Consider the following 22,799-nt stretch of genomic DNA (forward strand, 5'->3'; position numbering starts at 1 on the left):
GCAAAAATTTAAGACTATAAGACTATGTAAGATTTGGTTAAAGCTTTCTAAAACATAATCCATAAAAGGTAGAGCAAACATTTTTTACCACAGATTTTACAGTAATATCTTCATTTGATATACTAAATAGTATATTTGTAATAAAAGTATACACTTTAAAAAAAATTTAGTTTTGTAAATATTTTTATATACATTTTTGAAAACAAACATTTTAATTATTTTTTAGTTACTTTCTAACTAACTTTATCCTTAGAAATGGCAATGGTGAACTTCTATACTGGCAAGGCCTTTTTTTATGTCTATGCAAGGGATATTTTTTAAATTCATAAAATATTGTGTTAAACGTACCCCATCATATTGCATACTGCTTTATTCATAAAGATATGTTCTCTCATATTATATCATAATTAAAATATTTTAACCTTATTATTTTAGATATATACATGAAAAGTTTTATTTATGTAAAAATCATTGTCAGATTTTTTCTACTTTTACTAATATAAAATTACATAAATATATTCGTGATTCTTCTATATATATATATATATATATATATATATATATATATATATATATATATATCTGACCTATCTAACTGAACCTGTTCTTTAGGTAAATGACTAAACTAATGTATGACTAGAACCTAGGTTAAAATAAAAAGCTCTGGTATGTTTTGTTTACTTTAACCTAGGTTGTAGTCATGCATTACTGTGGTCATTTATCTGAAGAAGAGATCAGATTGCAGATTTCGAAACATGGTGTTACTAAGTAATCAGCTCGTAGCTTGGCATTCATCCCAGACCGCTCAGTACGTAACCAGTTCATGTGTGGTCCCAATGGGTTAACGGCGTCAGCTTGTGATGTTTGGTATGACACAAATAATAGTTACATGAGCAATAGTATAAATAGACTGAGAATTTGGTATTAAATTTGGTGTGTCTAAAAGTTGCTTAAGTATGGACATGCTAAAATCCCTGTGGAAACAATTATTGATATGTTTAACACATTTAGGTCCGGGTACAAATGAGGATGTACCCTTAGTTCCAAATTTTGTTCACTTAGTTATACTTGTGTAGCCATATTATTACTAATTATAATGATTTATTTTTTTAATAAAATACTTTATTACATGAAATATAACATGAAGCCACGTGGTGTTGTTGACTCATGCCTCAACTGGACCTAGCTTTGTGATAAAACTTCTGATTATTTAGTAATTATTAATCGCTTAATAAAGAATGCTATTTTTCTATGATTATATTACTCACATAGATCTAAATGATGCCAACGAATGTCATGTTATAGACTGAAACAAACTCGGCCTAATGTTGAGCGAATGTATGAGACAGCTGGTTTATCGGGAAAAGAGCGTAAAACAGAAGAAATTTAATAAAGAATAGGCTTACTCATCTTTAAGTTTGACAACATTCTCCAACTTCTTGTATGTTCTGTGTGCATCCAGATTGAAATCCTATTAAGAAATTGATAGTCCTACTAACTAAAGGATGTGCAGCATGTGGGAGTTGTACTTAAATTTACTATGTATGGGAAAAATGCGGGATATGTAAAAGCATTTTGAGCAAAATGCAAAAAATTTAAAAAAATTATGTACATCTAATTTTTTTGTGATCAAGTTCAAGGATATTGGACAGCGCCATCTTGGTGAAAAAGAGGGTAGAGGATTGTGATGTGAATTGACAGTTTAAGGCCACTCGTCACCAGTGAAAGTGTCATGGCATCTATGCCGGCAGTTTAGTCCATCTATGTCTATATAGTCTAGTTTGTGGTGTATGGCAGTCAGTGGTTGCCATAATTTTTATTGGCTTTGGAAGAAATAACATAATCATGTGTTTCTTTTACTACTATAAATAGCTTTTCTATTTTAATTTATGTAATTGAATTACATTTGCTTTTTTGTGTATGTGCTGATAAAAAAGTGTTACAGGATCATGAATTTACTTCAGATCCCTCACTTATTCCAAATAAATTGAAATTCACGCAAATAATGTTATTTTGTCAATGTTTTTAAATGTTGTTTTTTTTCAATCAACATTAGTTAAAACATAATTTAAAAAAAGAATACATTTTAATACACCAGATATATTTTTAAGGCAGTACTAAACATTATCTAGCCTTGGGAAAGACTCACGAGGATTACAATTTTGGGTTCAATCGTTCTGAAATTAAAAAAATATGTTCACTATGGGGTTGGTGAGACACAAAGTTCTTGGTAAAGTTGGTACATTCCTAATGATACATTAAGGCTGGAAAGAGAGTGAGAGGACTACTGGAAAATATTTCTTGTAGTTGGCAATACAAATAGCCAAAAATCTCCAAGTGTAATATTACACAAGAAATGGAATGAAATCTTTATCATTTATGTATTATTTATTTGAGGAAAAACTCTGAGTAAAGTATTAATTGATAGTTTTTTACTATTTAAGTTTTGTTTAATATTGTACTTTTAAATCAGCCGGATGTAAATTGGAGATTCCTTGACTTCAATATCAGTTGACTTTCATCATCCTTGCGGGTATATCAGCTGGCATGTACTTCCTGTTCCTGTCTTACATGATCTGGCAAGTTTTCTGCAACATCAGCGCCAAACGAGCCTCTCTGCCATCCATGTCTTCTCTGCGCCGGCTCCACTACGAGGGCATCATCTACAGATTTAAGTTTCTCATGTTGGCTACCCTTCTCTGCGCTGCCATGACTGTCATTGGATTCATCCTCAATGAGGTAATGTTCGTTTTGACTAATGCCACCTCTTACTTACTCCTAAGTAGGAATTTAAATGCGTTTTAATGAGGAAAACATTTTATATATGTACAGGATACAGCAAATCATCTGTATGTCAATTTTTATACCCAAGTGAGCTGACTTAGAGCTCTGCTTTACCATATTACACCACTAATTTATCTCAAGTAATTATTAAGAAACAAGTATATCTAATTTTATAGATTTCAATATATTTTATTCTCAGAATTTCAAATATCACCACATCTTAAGTTGCACCATTATAACAGCCATTGTTTGAAAAGAGTATTGTACTAAAAAACAATTAAAAAAATAAATGTTCTATATTTATAAAATTAATGTTTATATTTATAACATTTAAACTTGGTCTATTTGCCTGCTTTTTTTAGTTTTCTTTGTTGGATTCATTATTCGTGGGATTGTTCACCCACCATTTCTTCATTAATTTCCTCTATTGTGATTTTAAAACAAACTTTAAAATGTTTACCAGTTGTCTGAAGCTCATTATTTCAAATTTCTTTGAATATGTTTATAATTGCTGGCCTTATCTTTTTATTTCATAAATAACAAGTTAAAACAGGGTTAATACAAATTGTTTCCATCCTATAAAATTAAAAAGACATTTAATTCTAAAAACCCTATTATTCAATATTCTCAACTATCACAATGAGTTTTAACTGTAAAATTCGTAATAAACTTAACCCTCCGGCTGGCGCGCATTTGAGCCTTGACTGGCACCCTGTTTTGAAGCTTCGGGCAGAGTTTTTAATTTTTTATCCTGTACAATTAATTATTGGAGAAAACACAAAAGTGTTATACATCAAATTACTCTGCAGAATATGTTGTACAATATAAACATAATTATAATTTGACTTGCCTAAATAATGGTGGATGTTTGACGGTCAGAACTCAAAACTTTTTTTTTTTCAAAAAACACTTTTTTATATTAAGCCATTAAAAAAAAACTCAAAATTAATTTTATTTAAAAATCTAAAAATGCATAATGTTCACTTACTTATGCACAAAAAGAAAATACATAGTTATAAATACTTTTATTTACAAAAGAAATTACAATTGAAAAAAAAAACAAGACTATATACAAGCACTAACAGTTGCCGAGTCGCGTCACGCGGAAGTAGTTGGGAGCTTTTAGCGGCCAGTAAAATAACAAATATTCATATATATATATATAAGTGAATACATTATTAGAAGGCTTGGGATCTTGCGATTAAAGTGATATAACTTTTATGCGATTCGAGCGGTAATTATCGGAATTATGACGTAATTAGTAGACGATGTTTAATGAGTCGTATATTACGACTCTGCCAGTTCACGGTGGGAAAAAATGAGTCGTAATTTACGACGTTGCCAGCCGGAGGGTTAATAACATCTACATTAGCACTTCTATTCAATATTCATTCAGTAAAAGTGGCTGTAAAGTAATATTTACTTCCTATTTTCAAATAAGAAATTTGATTTTTTTAGGAATAAATACTAAGATTATTATTGTCAGAGAAATTACAATATTTAGAAACTATTTTTATTTTACTAATGCTCCATAATAATAATAATTAATGTTTAACTTAATTGTTTGCGTCAGGTTTCAGAAGGAAGGTGGAAGTGGGATGAAGATCTGGACTTGGAGTACACTTCGGCTTTCTTCACTGGGGTTTATGGAATGTGGAATATTTACATCTTTGCACTCATCGTCCTGTACGCACCGTCTCACAAACAATGGCCCTCCGAACATGGTACTAAGCTTTGTTGTCTTATATAGCTGTATCTTATAACCTTAAATTTAGGGAACATCACTTAAAACTGACCCCTCCTCTTAGATTATCAAATACAAAATATCCATTTTAAAACACTGATAAAATGAATACTTGTTCTAAAGAATGGTTTTATAAACCTTTTCTATTGAACAACTCTTCATCAAGAATATTACACACACAGTACTATATATTACGTTGGAGTTGGCATCTTGTACTAGAACCCAAAGAACTAACTAGTCATTATTACATACCTTACAGAGTTCCAGATTCTTGGATTGGAATTAAGACACAATGAACAATGAACCTTTTGGTTTTAGGCATATCAGAGACTAGACAGCTTACAGTTTATAAATTGATCAGAAGTAGGGTAGCGTCAAGTGTTTTGTTTGTATTGTGTGTGCGAGGTTTCAACATTGCCTCTTCTTAGTTTTTCCCTGTTCTGATTCATTCTGTCACTTTACATCTAAGGTAATTTAAGGTAGTTTTTTAAAGTTTTTTTTTCATATCTCACAAAATTATTAGCTGTGCCATCCCAGGACTAAAAGTTCATCCAAGGCATTGTTTCAAATAGTGCAATAATTATGTTTATTTCTCAGCTTTAATGGTTCTTCCTTATTCATTCTTTGTTTGAAGTTTGTTTTTGAAGACCATCATAAGAATTGGGATGAAGTCAACATAATACATCAGAAACCTCATTTCTTTAAAAGAAAATTAATCGAAGCTTCATACATTAAATTAGCAGACCAACAGATCATTCAACCATCAGTCGAAGTTAGGTCGCTTTGGTTGTCAATTCTGAAACAGAAACTAACAAGGAAACCTTAAGTATCAAACAGATTAGAAATTTGTAATAAACCAATGCGGAGTCACTATGGTTTTGAGAAGTTCATCTAGAATGAACCAATAATATAAAAGGCCCACTCCCTCCATCTTGTTTCTGCTGTAACGCTTGCCATTTACTACTGGCCTCTGGTCAGTTCTCTGTGGTTGGTCGGTGAGTGCAGACCTATTGTGGTTTGTATTCTTTAGTTCAGTTTTAATAATTAGTGTTTTGTTTTTATTAAGTGCATGTTTTAGAGTTAGTGTGCGTAGAATTGACACACAACATGGTTGTTGTGACTCCTCTAACATATGCATGTCACAGCGCTGTGGTATGATGGATTTATTTTTACCTAGATTGTAGTTATGTGTTGAAATATAAGAATAATTAATTGTTAATTTAAGAATAATTATTCACCTGAGGAAGAGATCAGATTGCAGATCTCGAAATGTAGTGAATTTTTGTATCACCGAACAATCGCAAATGTCTGGAAAAATCCTGTTCCTTCCTCCTTATTACTCGTAACTTTTCAGCTGACTTGGTGTGCTACCTACGAGTACACATAAATTGTTCAGCTTATTAATTACTGAAGTCCCTATTGTATTTTGTTTGGATTTTTGGCCTGTTCTGCTGTTAATATGCATAAAATGGTGCACCAAATCACCTTGAGTACTAGAAAGTGACAGCTTAGCAGCGACAGTGTTGAAATGCTGATCAACGCATTAAAAAGTAACTAAATAAAAGCTATAATTTAGTGCTGTTTTGGCTATAATATTCCCAGTCTAGGTTATTTTTAAGTACACTTGCCATTATGGTTGATAATAAGTATTTCCAGTTCATTACCTCATTAAAATTCAAAAATATAGGATTAGGGAAAACGATAATGTAAAGTAGGTACAATTTAACATCAATATTTCATGTAGATAAAAACAAAATGAAATGAAAATATCTTTATTCCTTCTGCAATATTACACTTCATGCATCTTATAATGGTAGGAATATACTCGACCATCCTACACAGTTTTGATGGCCGGCAATCAAACAATATACACTATTATCAGTTACTACTTTTATGACACTGAGAATTGGCATACTTGACACAATATGTGGTATACTTTAATATGCTTTTTGTTGTTGAATTAGTGTTAATTTAAGTTTGTGGTCAAATTTGTCAAAACCCTTAGAGCCCAAGGTGTATATAATAGAGTCTAGCTTATCCATCATAAACAGATGGCTGTGATATATCGGATAAGCAAAAGTATCAAATAGTAAGAAATATTTTCTTAAACATTCTTTTGACATTATGAAAAATTCATGTTATATAAGATGGAAGAATACAAATTTATAATTTTATATATTATTATTAAATATAATTTTTAAACAAAGGAACTACTCTTTTTAATATAAGTTATTTTTATATGACAAATTTGGTTAGAATCTTAATTCAAGTTTTAATAATCAATCCAGTACAAATTACCATTTAAAAATACTATAACTACATTATATATACTATTGAGTTGTGATATCTCATTGGATGCATGCCTTGTATTTAAAAAAAAAAAGACTGTCAACGTGACAGCAGATGTAACGGAATATCGGATGAGCTAAGGTCAAATAAGTGAGCCAATTTATATTGAAGTAAATGTAGTTGAACTTAGTAGTAAAGTTATTTTAATCTGAATCTTCACTGTACAGAAATTCGGAAATTTTGAACTTCTTACACACTTAGTTAAAATTAGGAACAAAGTTTCTATAAATAGGTTAATCCTTGTGCTTTAACCAGTATCTAAGAATTGTTATACTAAAATTAACTCAAGAAATTGTAAGTAATGTGGAAACTTGTGTGCACACCTCTATTTGAAATATACATAGACAGATTTATTATAAATAGAAGTGTTATAGATAATCTATTTGTTATTTATTTTAATACCCAGGCGGATTTTTTTACTCTGAAAATATTGTTTTTAAGTAGCAAATAAATGCATAGTAAATTCTGACTGTCGTCAATTTGTTTCAGATATATCAAATATAAATGATGAAATCGAGTTTTCACGCCTGCCAACAGATGCCAGTGAAATTTCGGCATTGACAACTTTTGTGAACAAGGCTTCTATAGATTAAATTGAAGGTATAAGATCCTATGTAATTAATTGTAGATTAGAGCATTGGTACTTTTGCTATAATAATATGACTTTTTCAGCTGTCCAAGTAGTAGGATACAGTTGTTTTTGTATCAGTGTTATTTTAACTACATTTAATTTTAGATTTTACATTAAAATGTTTATTTTAAGAGCAATACTTTAACATACTCAACTGTCTATCCATACAATGAGACACTTTTACAGCACCAAAAACCTGGAAAAAGTATAAAAACTTAACTTTTATACTTTTAATTGCAAATCAGAAGCTGTAGGGAAATCATGAAGATCTGCAGAGAAAAAAAATGGCTGTATTTCCCTTCACAAATATTGCCTTTAATGAACAAAGCAAAACTATTTAAATGTTTAATCGGAATACAGTTTAAATTATACATAGTCTCATTTCATGCATTCCATTGTCTTTTGTTCTTATCATCATTTGGTACAACTATATATTATGCAGTAGACAAAGTCAAATTTATGTTACTGTATACGTATTTTATACACAATTAAGAGCATCTTTTTAATAGAAGGAAAATATTAAATTTCTGATATATACTAAATCAAATAGGTACAGTAACTATAAGAAACAAAATTAAATCACTAAGCAATATTTAAAATCCTATAACTAAGTTAAAAACATTGAAAAAATGAATGAGTTAATATTACGTGTCAGGTAATCATAAACAGAATAAAAGCTTTTTTCAGCCATTTTTCCAATTAAATTCATGCGGACTGATAGACAATCAAAAAAGAGATTGGTATGAAAATTATGTTTTATAAAACTCATTCTTGTAGAAATGAAAAATACTTTGGTATTGTACAGAGACCACTCTGTCCCTATCTACTACTTTGTGTTATGCAGTATAAATTGGTTTAGATTAAGTTATCATAAATATGTTACTAGTAGTACCAAAGTTCAAGTTAACCTTTACAAGCACTCAAGTGATCTGAGCTTGAATTTGGGTACTATCTCGAGGCATGTTTTTTTTTTTTTTTTTTTTTTTTTTTTTTTTTTTTTTTTTCGCTACTGCAGCCCGCATTGATGGTCAGGGGCAATTCTGATCAGTACTGACCTCAGATCATATGCCATATCGTACATAATGTGATCTGACATAGGAAATGTACTGATTAGAAATGCCCTTGGCTACCAGTGCAGACTTCGGTGCCGGCACCAATATGCACTTTTCACAAAAGAAGAAAAAGATTCCTTGAGATGTACCTAAATTCAAGCTCAGATCACAAGAGTGCTCATTGTATTGGGTTAACTTTTAACTTTTTCTATTTATGATAAGTACGCATGTCCGTAAAATATTGATAATAACCTAATCTAAACCTACTTATATTGCATAATAAAAAGTAGTATATAGAGACAGAGTGGCCTCTATTAATACCAAAGTACAAAATGAAGTTTCATGTAAAATTTAAAGTCAGCATATAACACTTTTTTTCGAAATCTTGCCAGATAATACATTCACATTTTTGTTAATTAAATTGGGTCTCATATCATGTTTAAATAATAAAAGTCTTCATACCTAGTTACTTTAATATGATGTTTTATTATTATTATATATTGGGATAGTTGACCTGTATAAAAATATGCGCTAATGCTCAGCCAAATCCCATGGAGCGACATGTAAAGTTGTGCTAGTCTTACCAAATCAAAGGCATATCCAGAGTAATCACCTCCAGCATCAATGCAGTTTGAAGTCAGATTTTACAGATGTTGGAAGCACCCAGTCACTCAATTATCAAAGCAGAGTTAAAATACTTATAAATTTCACTATCAATTTCTGCTTCCGAAGAAAAGCGACGACCACACAAATATTTCTTCAGATTGAAAGCCACACAGCAAGATCGAATGAATAAGGGGAGTGCTCCATCGTTTTGATGCCATTTCCGGCTAAAAACTTCAAAATGTTTGCAGCAGTGTGAGAAAGAGCATTATCGTGGGCAAAGTTAAACCTTTAATGTTCAAGCCCTGAAGAACTACTAGAAAACATTGTTCAGTGTATGAACTTGCTGTTACAGTTCTTTGACCCTCCAGCTTAATAGCCTCCACCAGTCCTGTACTCCTGAAGAAAACAGCGTACATTACTTTCTTCACCGATTGTTGTTTCTGGGTGCTGGCTTGTCTTAAAGCACTCAAGCACAACTCTCTTCTCAATTTTGGAAATAACCCGATGACCACTATTATTAAGCAATTGAAGGGTCTGCTAGCTGATTCTCATACGGTCAGCCTTTTGCTCACCTGTAAAATATTAAGGTTCTCATAAATAAATAATTTACCTGACTTTTAAAGAGTCATGCAAAACTATTCACACTACTGCGGATTCAATCCCGAGGGAAGCTTCAATCATTAAATAAGAACTTTGTCTGTACTCTTAGATCATAGCATGCACCCTATCAATATTTTTTAAGTGACAATGGAATGTAGTCTTCCTGAAGGTTCATCATCAAGCGAATTACCGTCTTTCGAAATTCCGAATATGACCTAAAGCAGTTGGACAGGATAGTGCTTCAGAACCAAAGGTAACTTTAAGGAGTTCAACAAACTCCTCTTGAGACAAACCGACTTTAAAATCATAGCCCAAAAATGCTCTCAATAACTTTAAAAAACTTCGCAAATCCAAATCCGATCTTTCCGAACAGACAACACAAGTACACTGATGGACGAAAATTGCTGTCAGGTACAGACTGGCACTCGAGCAATCAAATAAAAATGATAAGAGTCCCAGCACTATTCACTGTCTGCTGGTATCTCAAAACTTTCAGAATGACCCTTGTATGGGTAAACTTGTAGCTAACAAAGTATTAGCCTCCTTAGTGAAATTTGATCCGAGTCTTCTGTTAAACTATCTGTCCAAATGCATCTGTTGGTGACTTTGACCACTCAGAGTTTTCAATAAATGCATCTTTTTTCAGGTGTTGAAGTCGGAATTGTAAGATCACCTCTCTAAACTGCCTCAGATGCTAGAAGAATCTCTGCTTTTAACAAGACTTTAAGCAAAATGAGTAAGATATTGATTGTTCTTCTAGATGTATTTATTAGTAGTTAGATGTTGATTTATGTTGTATGTGTAAATTGTCTTGATAAGTGATATTTCTTTAGCTACAGTATTATTAATTTTGTGTTAGTTTTAGAATTGCCATCGTCATATGCTGTAACAAAATAAGTCCAACAAAATTTGTCCAAGTTGTTTAAATATGTTTTAACAATGAGCGTAAAATCTAAAACTTATTTATATAAAAGGTATGATTCAGTTCTTTTTATAAATATTGTTTTAAATCAACAAAACCTGTACTGTCATGTGTAATGTAGGTGTGTAATAGCTTATTATATGTAAATAAATATCCTTGTTTTGTTCCTAGGTAAAATGTATTCTTCATAAGTGTTTAAGAAAAACTCTGGTGCCAAACTGTAAATGTTAAGTCTCATACTGGCTTGTCTCTTGAACTTATATATTTTTCACCTTCGATGTCAATACAGTACTTTATATGTATTAAATTCTCGTGATGTAGGTATCAGAAGCAACATAAAAAATATTGCACAAAGTTCTCGTCATTGCTATTTTTAGTACACACTTAATAAAGTAAGAATAGCAAAACATCTGTAATGCTATTGTCCAGGCAGCAAAGGCTAGGTCCATTGTTGTTGTGTATAAGTTTGTTTTAATATCTTAAGTTTAGATTAATCCATGAAATTGTTTCATCTCTGGGCTATCCTCTAATAGGCTCCACGGAAAACTTTTATATATTTATACAATCTAGTCCACATCTTGCCCAATAGGACTCTAGTCTATGCAGGTATTTTAAACAAACAATGAGATTTCTGCAATGGTTTTATTTCCACCTAATGTGGTAACTCCACCAACCCAATGTATTTTGCACTCAAATAGATTATTCCCGTATTGTGCAATATCTTCCTTTCCCGTCCTTTGACTAGAAATGCTCTGTGACGAAAAATGTTTGGAACCAAACTTTAAATCTGGTTTATTATTTCAAACATTTCTAATTGCAACATTTTCCTGATAAAAAATCTTTACATTGTGACTATTCTTGTCACGAATTCAGTTTCTACATAGTGATTCAAACAATCTATAAATTATAGTTATACCAAATTCTAAAATTTTATTTTAATTCCAAATATAACAAGATTACTAGGCAAACACCTACTCTACTGTCCATAACAAAATCACAACGCTGAACCGTTTGTGATGTGGAGGGGGCACATTGTTGGTGGCTAGCAATTCAATGTTTAAAGTCGATGGATAATACTGTCATATCAAATAATGATTGTAAAATCTAATGTGGACCTCGTATTTTGATCTGTTAACGCTTTGAACCCAGCAAGTTCTTACCAAGCTGCTGCTCCATTACTTCGGTTAGCGAAGTCTTGTATGTTGTAATTTGTTAATTTAGAATAGCTAGTACCTTGAGGTTTCATGATCAGACTCTAGACTCGGCTATCTAGCTATGTGAGAGGGGAAAGCGTAGTATAGATAAAAAGAGGGGATAATACTGAGGATGAACGAGTGAGAAGCTCGTTTCACCACTCTCCAATCTGTAGTTTTCTTTGCACCTAATAACCGAGACCGTCATAGAGTCCTGTAAATGCATCACTAAATAGTTTGCACCATCGTAGTTTTGGTTGCCTGGCCAGTCCTACATATACAAACACCGCATTCTCTGGCTACGGTCTCACTGATCTGTACTGGGATCGTTCAATAAATACTCAATCACTTCATTCTCCTTGTTCTCCAGTTAATCCGAGGTGCCACTTCTGTCTTCCATAGGTACTTGTGGCATTGAGTATCCAAAATTCAGAAAGCTTAGCACCTGTCGTACTTCTGCACAGATTTTTCTATGTTGTATTCGATAAACACACAATAGAGTAGCTTCAGTTTATTGAAAATTATGTATGAGTTGCAAAGTGAGTGTAATAACTGTAAGATTTGATTGAGTGCATTGGATTCTCGGCCCGTTACTTACCTCTCTTCTTTCTCTTATACCATCGTCTAGTTCCTTCAGGAAAGAATTAATTTGTAGATAGTATCTAACAGTATTATGTGTATGTGTCAAATGTCTGTTTAGTATTTAAGCTCCTGTCACACAGTATAATCTGAAATAATTTTCTCATTCATAAGGAACTTCTTTGTTTGAAGGTTATTTTTGACGATGGAAGGATTGTGAAGGAAACAGGATTTTTCCGGACATTTGCCATCGTTAAGTGAAACAAGAAAACAGTAACACTACGTTTCGAGATCTGCAATCTGATCTCTTCTTCAGGTAAAGAACTAACCTAATACATAATTACAAACTAGGTTAAAATAAACAAATCTTACTAAAGATAAAGGATAAGGATAAAGATATGGAGGATGAAGCCCACATAATACATCGGGAACCACATTTCTTCAAAAGGAAATTAATTGAGGCAACATACATTAAATTGGCAGACCAACCAATCAGTCAACCATCAGTCGAGATTAGGCCGCTTTGGTTGCCAATTCTAAAAAATGAACTAAAGAGAATACCAAAAGTATCAAACGGATCGGATATTTGCAATAAACCAATGCGGAGTCACAATATGGTTTTAAGAAGTTCATCTCTCATGAACCAATAATAACGAAAGGGCCCATTCCTGTTCCCCTTCCCTTGTATTTCCGCCATCTTGTTTTAGCCGGCCGTCACGATTACCATTGGCTACCCCCTCTGGTCAGTCGTAATGGTTAGTAGACGAGTGAAGACATATTGTGACCTGTATTCCGTAGTTTAGTTTAATGATTGGTGTTTTGTATGGTTTTTTTTATTAAGTGCATGTCTTTAGTGTTAGTGAAGTTGACATACAACATGTAGGTTGTGATTCCTGACTCAGGCGTGCCACAACGCTTTAGTAAGATTTGTTTATTTTAACCTAGTTTGTAATTATGTATTAGGTTAGTTCTTTACCTGAAGAAGAGATCAGATTGCAGATCTCGAAACGTAGTGTTACTGTTTTCTTGTTTCACTTAACGATGGCAAATGTCCGGAAAAATCCTGTTTCCTTCATAAGGAACGTTATATAATTCAGCAGCAGTTGTGGAAATCATTTTACAGCTGCTTTATTGCATTTAATGGTTATGTTTTAATATAAAAAAGGAAGCCACGAAAGATGTAACTAATGAAGCTTGCTAATATATATGTTCTTTAGCAATGCTGAATGATTTTAAATGTTCTGTAAATTTATGTTATACTTTCAACTTTTAGTTATATTTTAAAATTTACTTCATAAGTTTTGTAATAAAAATTAAAGGCAACAAACGGAGAACTAAATAATGAAAATGAAAGTACTCAAACAAAGGAAAGAGCACTTGTGTAAACTGGAAGATATTAGATCAATAATTTTAAGTATCTGTTCCTAGTCTAAATGTTTTTATTGCATGTAAAGTAATTTTGTATTTTTATATGTTAATAATTACAGTAAACAATTAAAGTATTTAGCATTTAAGTTTAGTTATGTCTTAGAAGAATCATCTTCAACCACTCTATATGGATATTGTATTTTCTATTATATTAAAAAGTAGATTCTTAAAAGGTATCTTTTTATTTTTACCCCACAATTTCTTTTACAGTAGAGTAATCAAATTTGACCTCCTGTAAAACAATAAATTTTAATCATAACGTCAGCAGTGATAAGGCTTTAACAAACAATATTTGTAATATCAATATTCAAAAACATGGCTGACTGGCTACAGTCTTAGTATAGTGACCTCCAGTGAAAGTAGTGATATAAGTGGTAATTATTCAACAAACATTACTTAACTTGTGCACAAACCTTAACTGGAACAACCGTAAGTCTACTCACCAATTAAACTCCACCAAGGAACTTAAATTTACCACAAAAACTTAAGAAAAGTAAAAGCTGACCTACTTCACAATGGCAGCATATTAATAACTTTTTATCATTTTTATAAAGAACTTCCCAAGAATTCACTAAGTAAAATATTAACTCAATAAAAAAGTTCTTAGTAGTCTGAGTTGTTAATAAAAACTGACAAGTCTAATTCATAATTCAAATTAACCTAAATGATCAACAAGTGATGTGACAGGAATTGGCCAACTCACAAGTGCTGAGAGTCTCCAACTCATCACCACCTGTGACAGTTGCTAGTGTGTCAACTCGGACTGGGAGCAGTAACTCTGTTATATGATATAATATAAGAGACTGACTCACTTTTAAATTATTTTCCTCTCACAAACTCTGTTTAAACACCAACCTGAGTAAATATTTATCACTTTATTATTAACCCAGTCTTAACTTGACTGAGATTTGAAATGCCAACAAAGTATCCTTGTGGCTCTTGTACCGTAGGAGTTTAATTCTCAGGAATAAAATGTTCTGGACCCTGCAATATGTGGTACCACGCTGGATGTCAGAATATACTTGAGAAAACCTTAAAAAATGGACTATTACAGAAATTAATGTGTGGAAATGCAGTAACTGTAAAAAAATTAGATCAAGACAACTCAAATTTTGACACTACGGCCCACTCATCAATCTTACTTTCTCGCAGATAAGCAACTAACTACCAAGCATTTCCCACATTCTTGACCATAAAACTGACCACACCTCAAACAAACCAGTCATTAATAATGAATTCACTTCCATGACACAAGTAACAATTGATGAAGTTCAAGGAAAAATTAAAAACTTGGAAGATAGACAAGATCCTTGACACCTTGAAACTTCACTTACCTTAGCTGCTGAGGTAGGAAATGCCTTGCTGGCCGAAAATGGAAAACTGAAACAAGACCTAAATAATTTAAAACTCAAAAATGTCCAACTATCACAACAGATCACAGACCTAAAGAAATACAGTGAAATTAAATATGAAATGAAAATTGAAGATTTGGAAAATGAAAAAGACACACTAATCAATAGAAATTTGGCCTTAACTGAAACTCTAAATCAAATTGAACATCAGCTCACCAAAGAGAAACAATTTCAAATAGAATTAGTCAAAACTTTTGAGGAGCAGACCGGGAGAAGGAACAAATTATTTTAAATTATGAAAAAGAAATTAGAAAACTTCAAGATGAACTTAAAAAACAGAAAACTAATTATATTGATCAAGTTTATCCAAAACAAGCCTTAACAACTGTAAAACACTCAGGAACACAAACCGATACCTCAGAGTCCAGTACCCTATCACCCATGACTACACCCCTCCTTCTTGAGCTGACAAAAATGAAGGTCCGCCAAGACCACATAGAACACCTTTTCAACTCTTTTCAAGAACAACTGTATGATATAAAAAGTAACCCAGCGACTGTGACCCCCACTTCTACAAAAAGGCTGAGTTATAGTTACTGCAATTCCCCAAAGTCACAAAAAAGAATGCAAGCCGAGGAAAAAATCATTTCAGTGTATCTCTGCAAGTGGCAAAAGCTCAAGCAATCGCACATCATAATGACAAGAAGGAAACTAAAGGGTCATACAATCACTGCACGGGGAGGGTCCACAAAATCCAAATCACTACTGGAATTTCATCTACAACGGCAGTTGTCACATCTCCGCCAATCTCTGCAAAACTTCGAGATCACAGTGATTGCATAGAAGAGTTTTTCAACAAACACATAGAACACTACAAAATAATAAACAAAAAATACTATGAGGGACAACTAATTGAAAGAGGCAACTCATGTTCGATTTTGGATATTTCGAAACACTACACTCTGAGCAACAACGAAGAAACTCAAACATCAAATTTGCAAATATCTTCAGATGATATGACACTTAATGCCAACATAGCACATGCCACAGACAACTCTACTGATGGAGAGACATCTGCCACAGAAACAGCTAACACCAACACAAGTAATTTTTTAGACCTGCGAAACAGAAAAGAAAATAAATTCAAAACAAGGACTTTCTGGAACACGACTTATCAAATAAAAAAACAACACTGAGACTTATAATCTTCCATCAGAACATAGACAGAGTAAACAATAAAATCGAAAGACTAGAACACTTATTGCATACAAAACCACCAGACATAGTGGTCCTAACTGAGCATGGACTAAAGCAACAAACCATCAGTCACTTAAGGCTCAGTAATTATAGTAGTGTGTGTGCATATGGTAGAACAGAACATATCAAAGGAAGTGTTGCTATATATACAATAAGCTAGCCAACAAAACTACCTCTCTTAACCTGGAAAAATACAGTGTAGAAATGGTATGTGAGGTAACTCGAATAACAATAAAAATAAGCAATAAAACAGACTTACATATACTGGGCTATTATAGACCACCAAATGCCAATATTGAGACCACACTCCAAGTTTTAGATGACACTATAACAGAAGTACATACAAACAACTCCTACATCATTGTCACAGGAGATATCAACATTGATAACCTTACCAATAACAGAGAATGAGCTTCACTAAATGAACTGTTGGCCTTACATGACCTTAGGAGACTTGCCCTGCTACCAACGAGAGTCACAGCCACCTCTAACTCCTCTATTGACATTATCTGCGCTAACCTCCCTCCAGGTAAACTAAATGTAGAAGTCTGTAACACTGGTCTCTCAGATCATACCTGTCAATACTGCACAGTTGATCTTCCTAAAATACTTGACAACTCAACATCTTCAACATGTAGGGATACAAGCTCAAGGAATCTAAACATCCTAAAACATCTCTTAGCCACAGAAACTTCGGAAAATGTGACACAATCAAACGACACTGATGACGCTTATGACAATTTCCTTATCACCTTTACTAGGGCCTTAGATGTTGCCTGTCCATTCAAAACCAAGAAACAACATCACTCTAAAAGGAATACATATCGCAACGAAGAAGCCTTGAGCTTACGGAAAGAATTTATTAAAAGAATAGAAGATAAGACTGAAGCAAACCGGAAAAAGAAAGCTTATGATCTAAAACTCAGAGAGCGTAGGAAGGAGGCCAATGCAGACTATATAAATCAAGCTAAAAATAAAACCAAAGCAATCTGGGAAATTATAAATAGAGAAAGAGCTGCTAAAAACCAAACATACACACTATAGTGTACCCGATAAGGTACACTATAGTCTGAAGTATTTATTTAAGTGCATGATCAAATTTTAAAAACTATCAAAAAGGCAAACTATAAACACACAATAAGGAAATGTATAGTAACGTGTACCCCATCAGGTGAACGACTTGCTTTACAAAAACCCGGTGTGTAGCCAACCGGGTACACAATGGCAGCTGTGAAAGATCACATGTACCTGACGGGGTACATGTCGTTATGAACGTGTTAGGACTGGTCCTATGCCAGACATGAAACAGTTTAAACATTATTAATCAAGCCAGCAAGCTCCTTGTAAAAAAACATTACAACTACCTGGTGAATTAAAAATAAAACATGGTCTTGTTTATTTTAAAAAATCGTAGCAAATGGTCAACTCTACCATTGGGCAACCTTTGTTCATTTTTATTGTGATTTCCAGAAATATATAAAAAGGAAATTTCTTTACGTTCCTCCAGATCTTGGATAATAAATTATAGTGCAAACGATAAAAGTCAACTTATACTAAACACGAGCTGTTGTAAAGTGGAAGTCCAGTATAATAAGATGTTGAGTCACTTCAGATAGGCGTTTTATGGGAAGAATCTTAACTTATTCAAACAAGTTATATTATATTCTTGTAATGGCTATTTCAGGACAAATGTTGATCAAAATGACAAGAGACATCTGATTTTGTCAACTGCTGCAAGATTGGGTGTTTCAGACACTTTTTCCGTGAGGTTGAGATAATTTTTTATACAGTTATCCTGTGATATATTCAAGGTAGTATGGATGTTAACACTTCTAGTTGTTAATTGTATTTTTTTGTGTAATGGGAACTGTATAATATACGTACATTATGATTTTTCTGTGCTCTTTTTGTTGTTCAGAAAAGTCTTAAATGAATACCGCCTTGGAAAACTCATCTGCTAGTTGATAGATATTTAGATTTTACAATGCATGTAGATTCTCTTGTTACATCCTGCCGTGCCTGTATTTAATTTAAAACAAATTGTGCTAAATTGTTCTACTGGCTTTTTTTGCAGGAAGATGTTAAGTTTTTAAATTATGTCCTCAGATAAAATGTAGTTCAGTTAGTTTAACATGAATTTGTATATTTACATAAATTATTATATTTATATATTTGTTATTTCATTATTTATTTTTGTTACATGTGTTAAATGATATATTGTTGATTTGGTACATTTATTGTTGCAATGTTATTGTTATTGTTAAGATTTTATTATTGTTATTGATGAGTTACTATTAGTTTAATTGCTGTTATTCTGTGGTGAGTTATTAATATAATGAATACCGACATATTGTATATGATCTACAGTAAAATGAGTTAGTGCACTCAGTAACAAGAAGGAAGGAAAAGTTAGAATTGGATTAGCTTACCCAGATAGAGGTTAGTTACACACAACACGATACTTGTATTAATTACCACACAATCACAACTATTAATTTTCACAACACAGCCGCTTGTGGCAGTTTCAACAAAACATAGGAAAACACAATGTGGATAGGATAGTAAATTGTAAATGGATAGTTTAGTATTTATTTCTGATGAATTGTGTCACTAAGTATCCAGAATGATGCCGGCTAATGCATGATAAAAAAAATGAAAATAAGAAAGTGAAAATAAAATCACTGTTGGCCGTTATTCAACAATATGTAGATATTCATACAAACCTATCAGCTCTGGTTCACGTCACTAGTATTAAAAAGTAAATAAAATAAAAAGAAAACACTACAATTGGAGGCTCAATTTTAAATAACTATTTAAGTTGCTGGACTCTAGATTAAGTGTCTTAATATTATTATTAAATTATATTTAATTATATTATTAAATTACTGGCCACACTACTGGCAATAGTGGTCGGTAAATTCTGAAAAAAGTTATTGTGAATTATACTTTGTAAATTATTATTGATGGAATAAATTATTATTATTATTATTATTTTTAATTTGGATTTTTCCCTCTAAATCTGATAACAGCAATGTTTTTTTCATTAGGTTTTCAAACTGAAAGAAGTTTGTTTTTGGCTTCTTTTTTTAACTTCTTTTTTTTCAGTTTCATAATTTTGTTATTGTGTATCAAAAGTTATTTATAAGGACTATCCAGAAAATATGGTTACAAACCTTGTACCCCTGGTGGGGAATTATTTCATGGAAAGTTGGTACAACTGCCATGTAGCAGGAATCTAATGGGGGCGAATTAGCAGTCCCAGTCATCAGTAGCAGGTTGATTCACAATGTGGTTAGGATTAGAGATATTTGTCATCATTCCACTTCCTGCTAAGCGTGACATACACTCTGTGTTTACTCAACTTAAATGCTAAGCGCATAATCACTACTAAACTTCGTCGTGAAATGGGTTCTGAATTTCAATCACAGAATGATGTAAATTCACAATGAAGACAGAAGTGGATGACGTGGTGCAGAAATTTGAAGAAAATATTTCCGATCATTCAACATTTGATGACCTGTGTGAACTTTGATCGAACTGTTGTTGTTCATGACATCCTAACTGATCGACTGAAACACACAACATTATCACAAGTTGTGTGTAATGGGTGTCCAAGATGGTTGATTACTGAAGTACACAAAATCAACAGGGTCAATGCCGCTTTAGCATTGTGATTTTCATATGTCTACTAATTTGAATATGATTAATAAATTCTTTACAACTTACTTTTGACATTGGATTAATACATTGGTTAGCTTTGTGTCAATAGAAATACTTAAGATTATATATCAGTACCCATCATTCGTTTAAAGGCATTGAAATGGTAAAGGGGTAAAATAAAGAGATTGCAACTAAATCCACACAATTTACATTTATTTGTTTAACCACGAAAATAATATAGATAAATGTTAGCATTTATTGTCAACTAACTGGTGGTAAACACAAATTTAAATGACACAGCATGAACTATCATTGTCATCTAAACATAAAAAAGTACATGTAATGGTAATCTATTCACAAGTCATGGACAGTCTTAGTTACTGGGAACTGACATTGAAAATGGGAATTGTACGTCTTTTTGAGTAAAAACAGGGTTTGAGACGGCAGACAAGTCCCCGAGATGGAGCATGTCCCCGATTACTGAGCGGGAAATGAACTTGGGGTCCGTGCAGTTCAAATTCTTGAACATCCTGATGGCTTGTTTGAAAATCTGTAACAAAATATCGCCATAATAAATTTTTTATATTTCTAAAAGATCCTTAAAATTATAATGAAAATCTGAACTCCACTGTGTGTTGGTCCACAAAGAACAGGTTCCAAGTTATCAACTATTAAGAGTATAAAGTTGCCGCTATGCAGTACAAGTTGTATTGTTTTATTTTATTTTACTACCAGTTACCCGTTTTACACACAATTTTGCTTTGCATGTGCATAATGCACTTCTGATTCAAGTAAAGTATATTTCCTACGCCTATGTTGAGTTTGCCACGGTCAATAAAACTATCTAAAGTGTATATTTATTGCCATTGTAATAAATTACAATGGCCATAAATATATACTTTTAAGTAAACTCCAAGCTAAGTATTTCTTGTGCCATAGTTGATTTTGCCCTGTTTCCCGGATTAAGAAAATACATGTATACATACACAGGTCTGAGAAGCCTACTTCTGGTAAAAGACAACTAAGATGGGTTTTATAACAGTCTTTAAATTTATCGTAAAAGTTAGATAGTCACTTTGTCTTTGATATCTGCATTACGGTACTGACCAAGCACTGTTAAAATACTACTGGTACTGACCATTTTAATATTTGCTAAAATTTACACTTAAAAGTATATGTTTACTAAAACATTCAGATTTCTTATCTGGTTATTTTCTTACTCTGTGCTTAACAGCAGTTCCGTAAAAGGTTGAAATAAGAAGTGTTGTTACTATGAAGATTACTTTATGTTATCAAGACTGTAAAAGTAAACGAATTGAACATAATAGTTAAATTAAATTAAACATATGGTTGTGCTGTCATAAAACAATTTTTACACAGACAGTTGATTATATTGGAACAGGCCATCTTTCAATTAATAATATTTGTTTCCCGTAATACAACTTTAGAGACTGAGATAGGGTTTTCAAGATAAGAATAGACCTATACATTACCCAAGGACCATAAGACGTTGATGTAAAATGTAAGTCCAGTCAGTCCAGTAGTTTTTATGTGATTGAGTAAAGAAAATGTAGACAGACACCATTAGATTTTTATATAATAGTAACTCACCCTGTATAATATCCTCAAAAAAATAAAATAAAATCTCTACATCAAAGTGTCTATTAGTAAACTCTGGGAGTTTCCAGTTTGCTGGTTATTGTGCTTAAAGACTCGTAGCTATCCAATCCAAAAGTTGTATTGTTGTGTTTTTTATATTTATCTGAGATTCTCAAAAAAGCGGACTCTAAAATGTCTATTGGTCTACTTGCAAATTTCTCAACTCGCTTATTAGTAGGGCTATGAATATAGATACATAGCTATACAGTCAAAGTTGTATTGCTGTGTATTAATATAAATAAGATCCTCACGGAAGAAAAGGTCAGTACACAATAATGTCTATCAGTCAACTGTAACAGTTAGTGTGTGTAGGAACTCACAACCATCCAATCAGTTTTATATTACTGTTCGTTTCATACCAATAAAAAGATATACTGAAGAAAAGAGAAGATTTGTACGCTACAATGTCTACATTGAACATCTGAATTGATTTAAACGCTTGTTTTAGTCTGACAGTTAATTCTTGGAATCATAAAATTAGTCAATTTTACTATTACATGAAATAGACTCTGTCTGTAATTCTTGATGTTTACACACTATTGGTTTTGTAATTGTTAAGAAATGCTAAAGAACAGACTCTAATAGTATATGTGGATACTGACCTTGGAGCTCTTGGCGATCCACTGCATGATGAAACTTGGAACAAGATTATTGCCTCGTATGTGGCCCATGACTAGATAGTTTTCTTGATTCTTCTTTTTGATTTTCTCCTCGCAACACAAATTTGGCGGATCCAAAATTAACACTGGCCTCCTCAACTTCCTGCTCAAGATTCCAGGTTTCAGTTTTTTCAGGATCTTCACTTTCTTGCAGTTCAGCTTGGACTTGTGGACTCTCTTGAACCTCGTGCGGATCACTGAAAGTTGAACACTTGGGTTAGGTAACTTTATTTTTAATCTGTTAATAATACCTACCAAAAGTGTCCCGTGTGTAGGGGGGGACTTATACCTGTATAATACCAGCTGAGTCGGACATTAGCTTTT

General features: G+C 32.5%; 2 protein-coding genes across 2 annotated transcripts in view; one reads left to right on the forward strand and one right to left on the reverse strand.

Moving 5' to 3' along the window:
- Positions 1-11,045, forward strand: part of LOC124369885 (protein wntless) — a 34,029-nt gene extending 22,984 nt beyond the window's left edge. The window contains exons 10-13 of the mRNA XM_046828025.1: positions 2,512-2,739; positions 4,358-4,508; positions 7,367-7,477; positions 10,413-11,045. Coding sequence (XP_046683981.1) covers positions 2,512-2,739; positions 4,358-4,508; positions 7,367-7,470 — 483 coding nt within the window. The 3' untranslated portion in view covers positions 7,471-7,477; positions 10,413-11,045. The remainder of the gene's footprint in view (positions 1-2,511; positions 2,740-4,357; positions 4,509-7,366; positions 7,478-10,412) is intronic.
- A 9,308-nt stretch (positions 11,046-20,353) lies between these two features.
- Positions 20,354-22,799, reverse strand: part of LOC124369886 (secreted frizzled-related protein 5-like) — a 66,117-nt gene continuing 63,671 nt past the window's right edge. Inside the window, exons 4-5 of the mRNA XM_046828026.1 lie at positions 22,419-22,672; positions 20,354-20,707 (exon numbers count right to left, since the gene is read on the reverse strand). Of these exons, the coding sequence (XP_046683982.1) occupies positions 20,531-20,707; positions 22,419-22,672 (431 nt within the window). The 3' untranslated portion in view covers positions 20,354-20,530. The remainder of the gene's footprint in view (positions 20,708-22,418; positions 22,673-22,799) is intronic.

Source organism: Homalodisca vitripennis, chromosome X (assembly GCF_021130785.1).
Source record: "Homalodisca vitripennis isolate AUS2020 chromosome X, UT_GWSS_2.1, whole genome shotgun sequence".
NCBI classification, from domain to species: Eukaryota; Metazoa; Arthropoda; class Insecta; order Hemiptera; family Cicadellidae; genus Homalodisca; species Homalodisca vitripennis.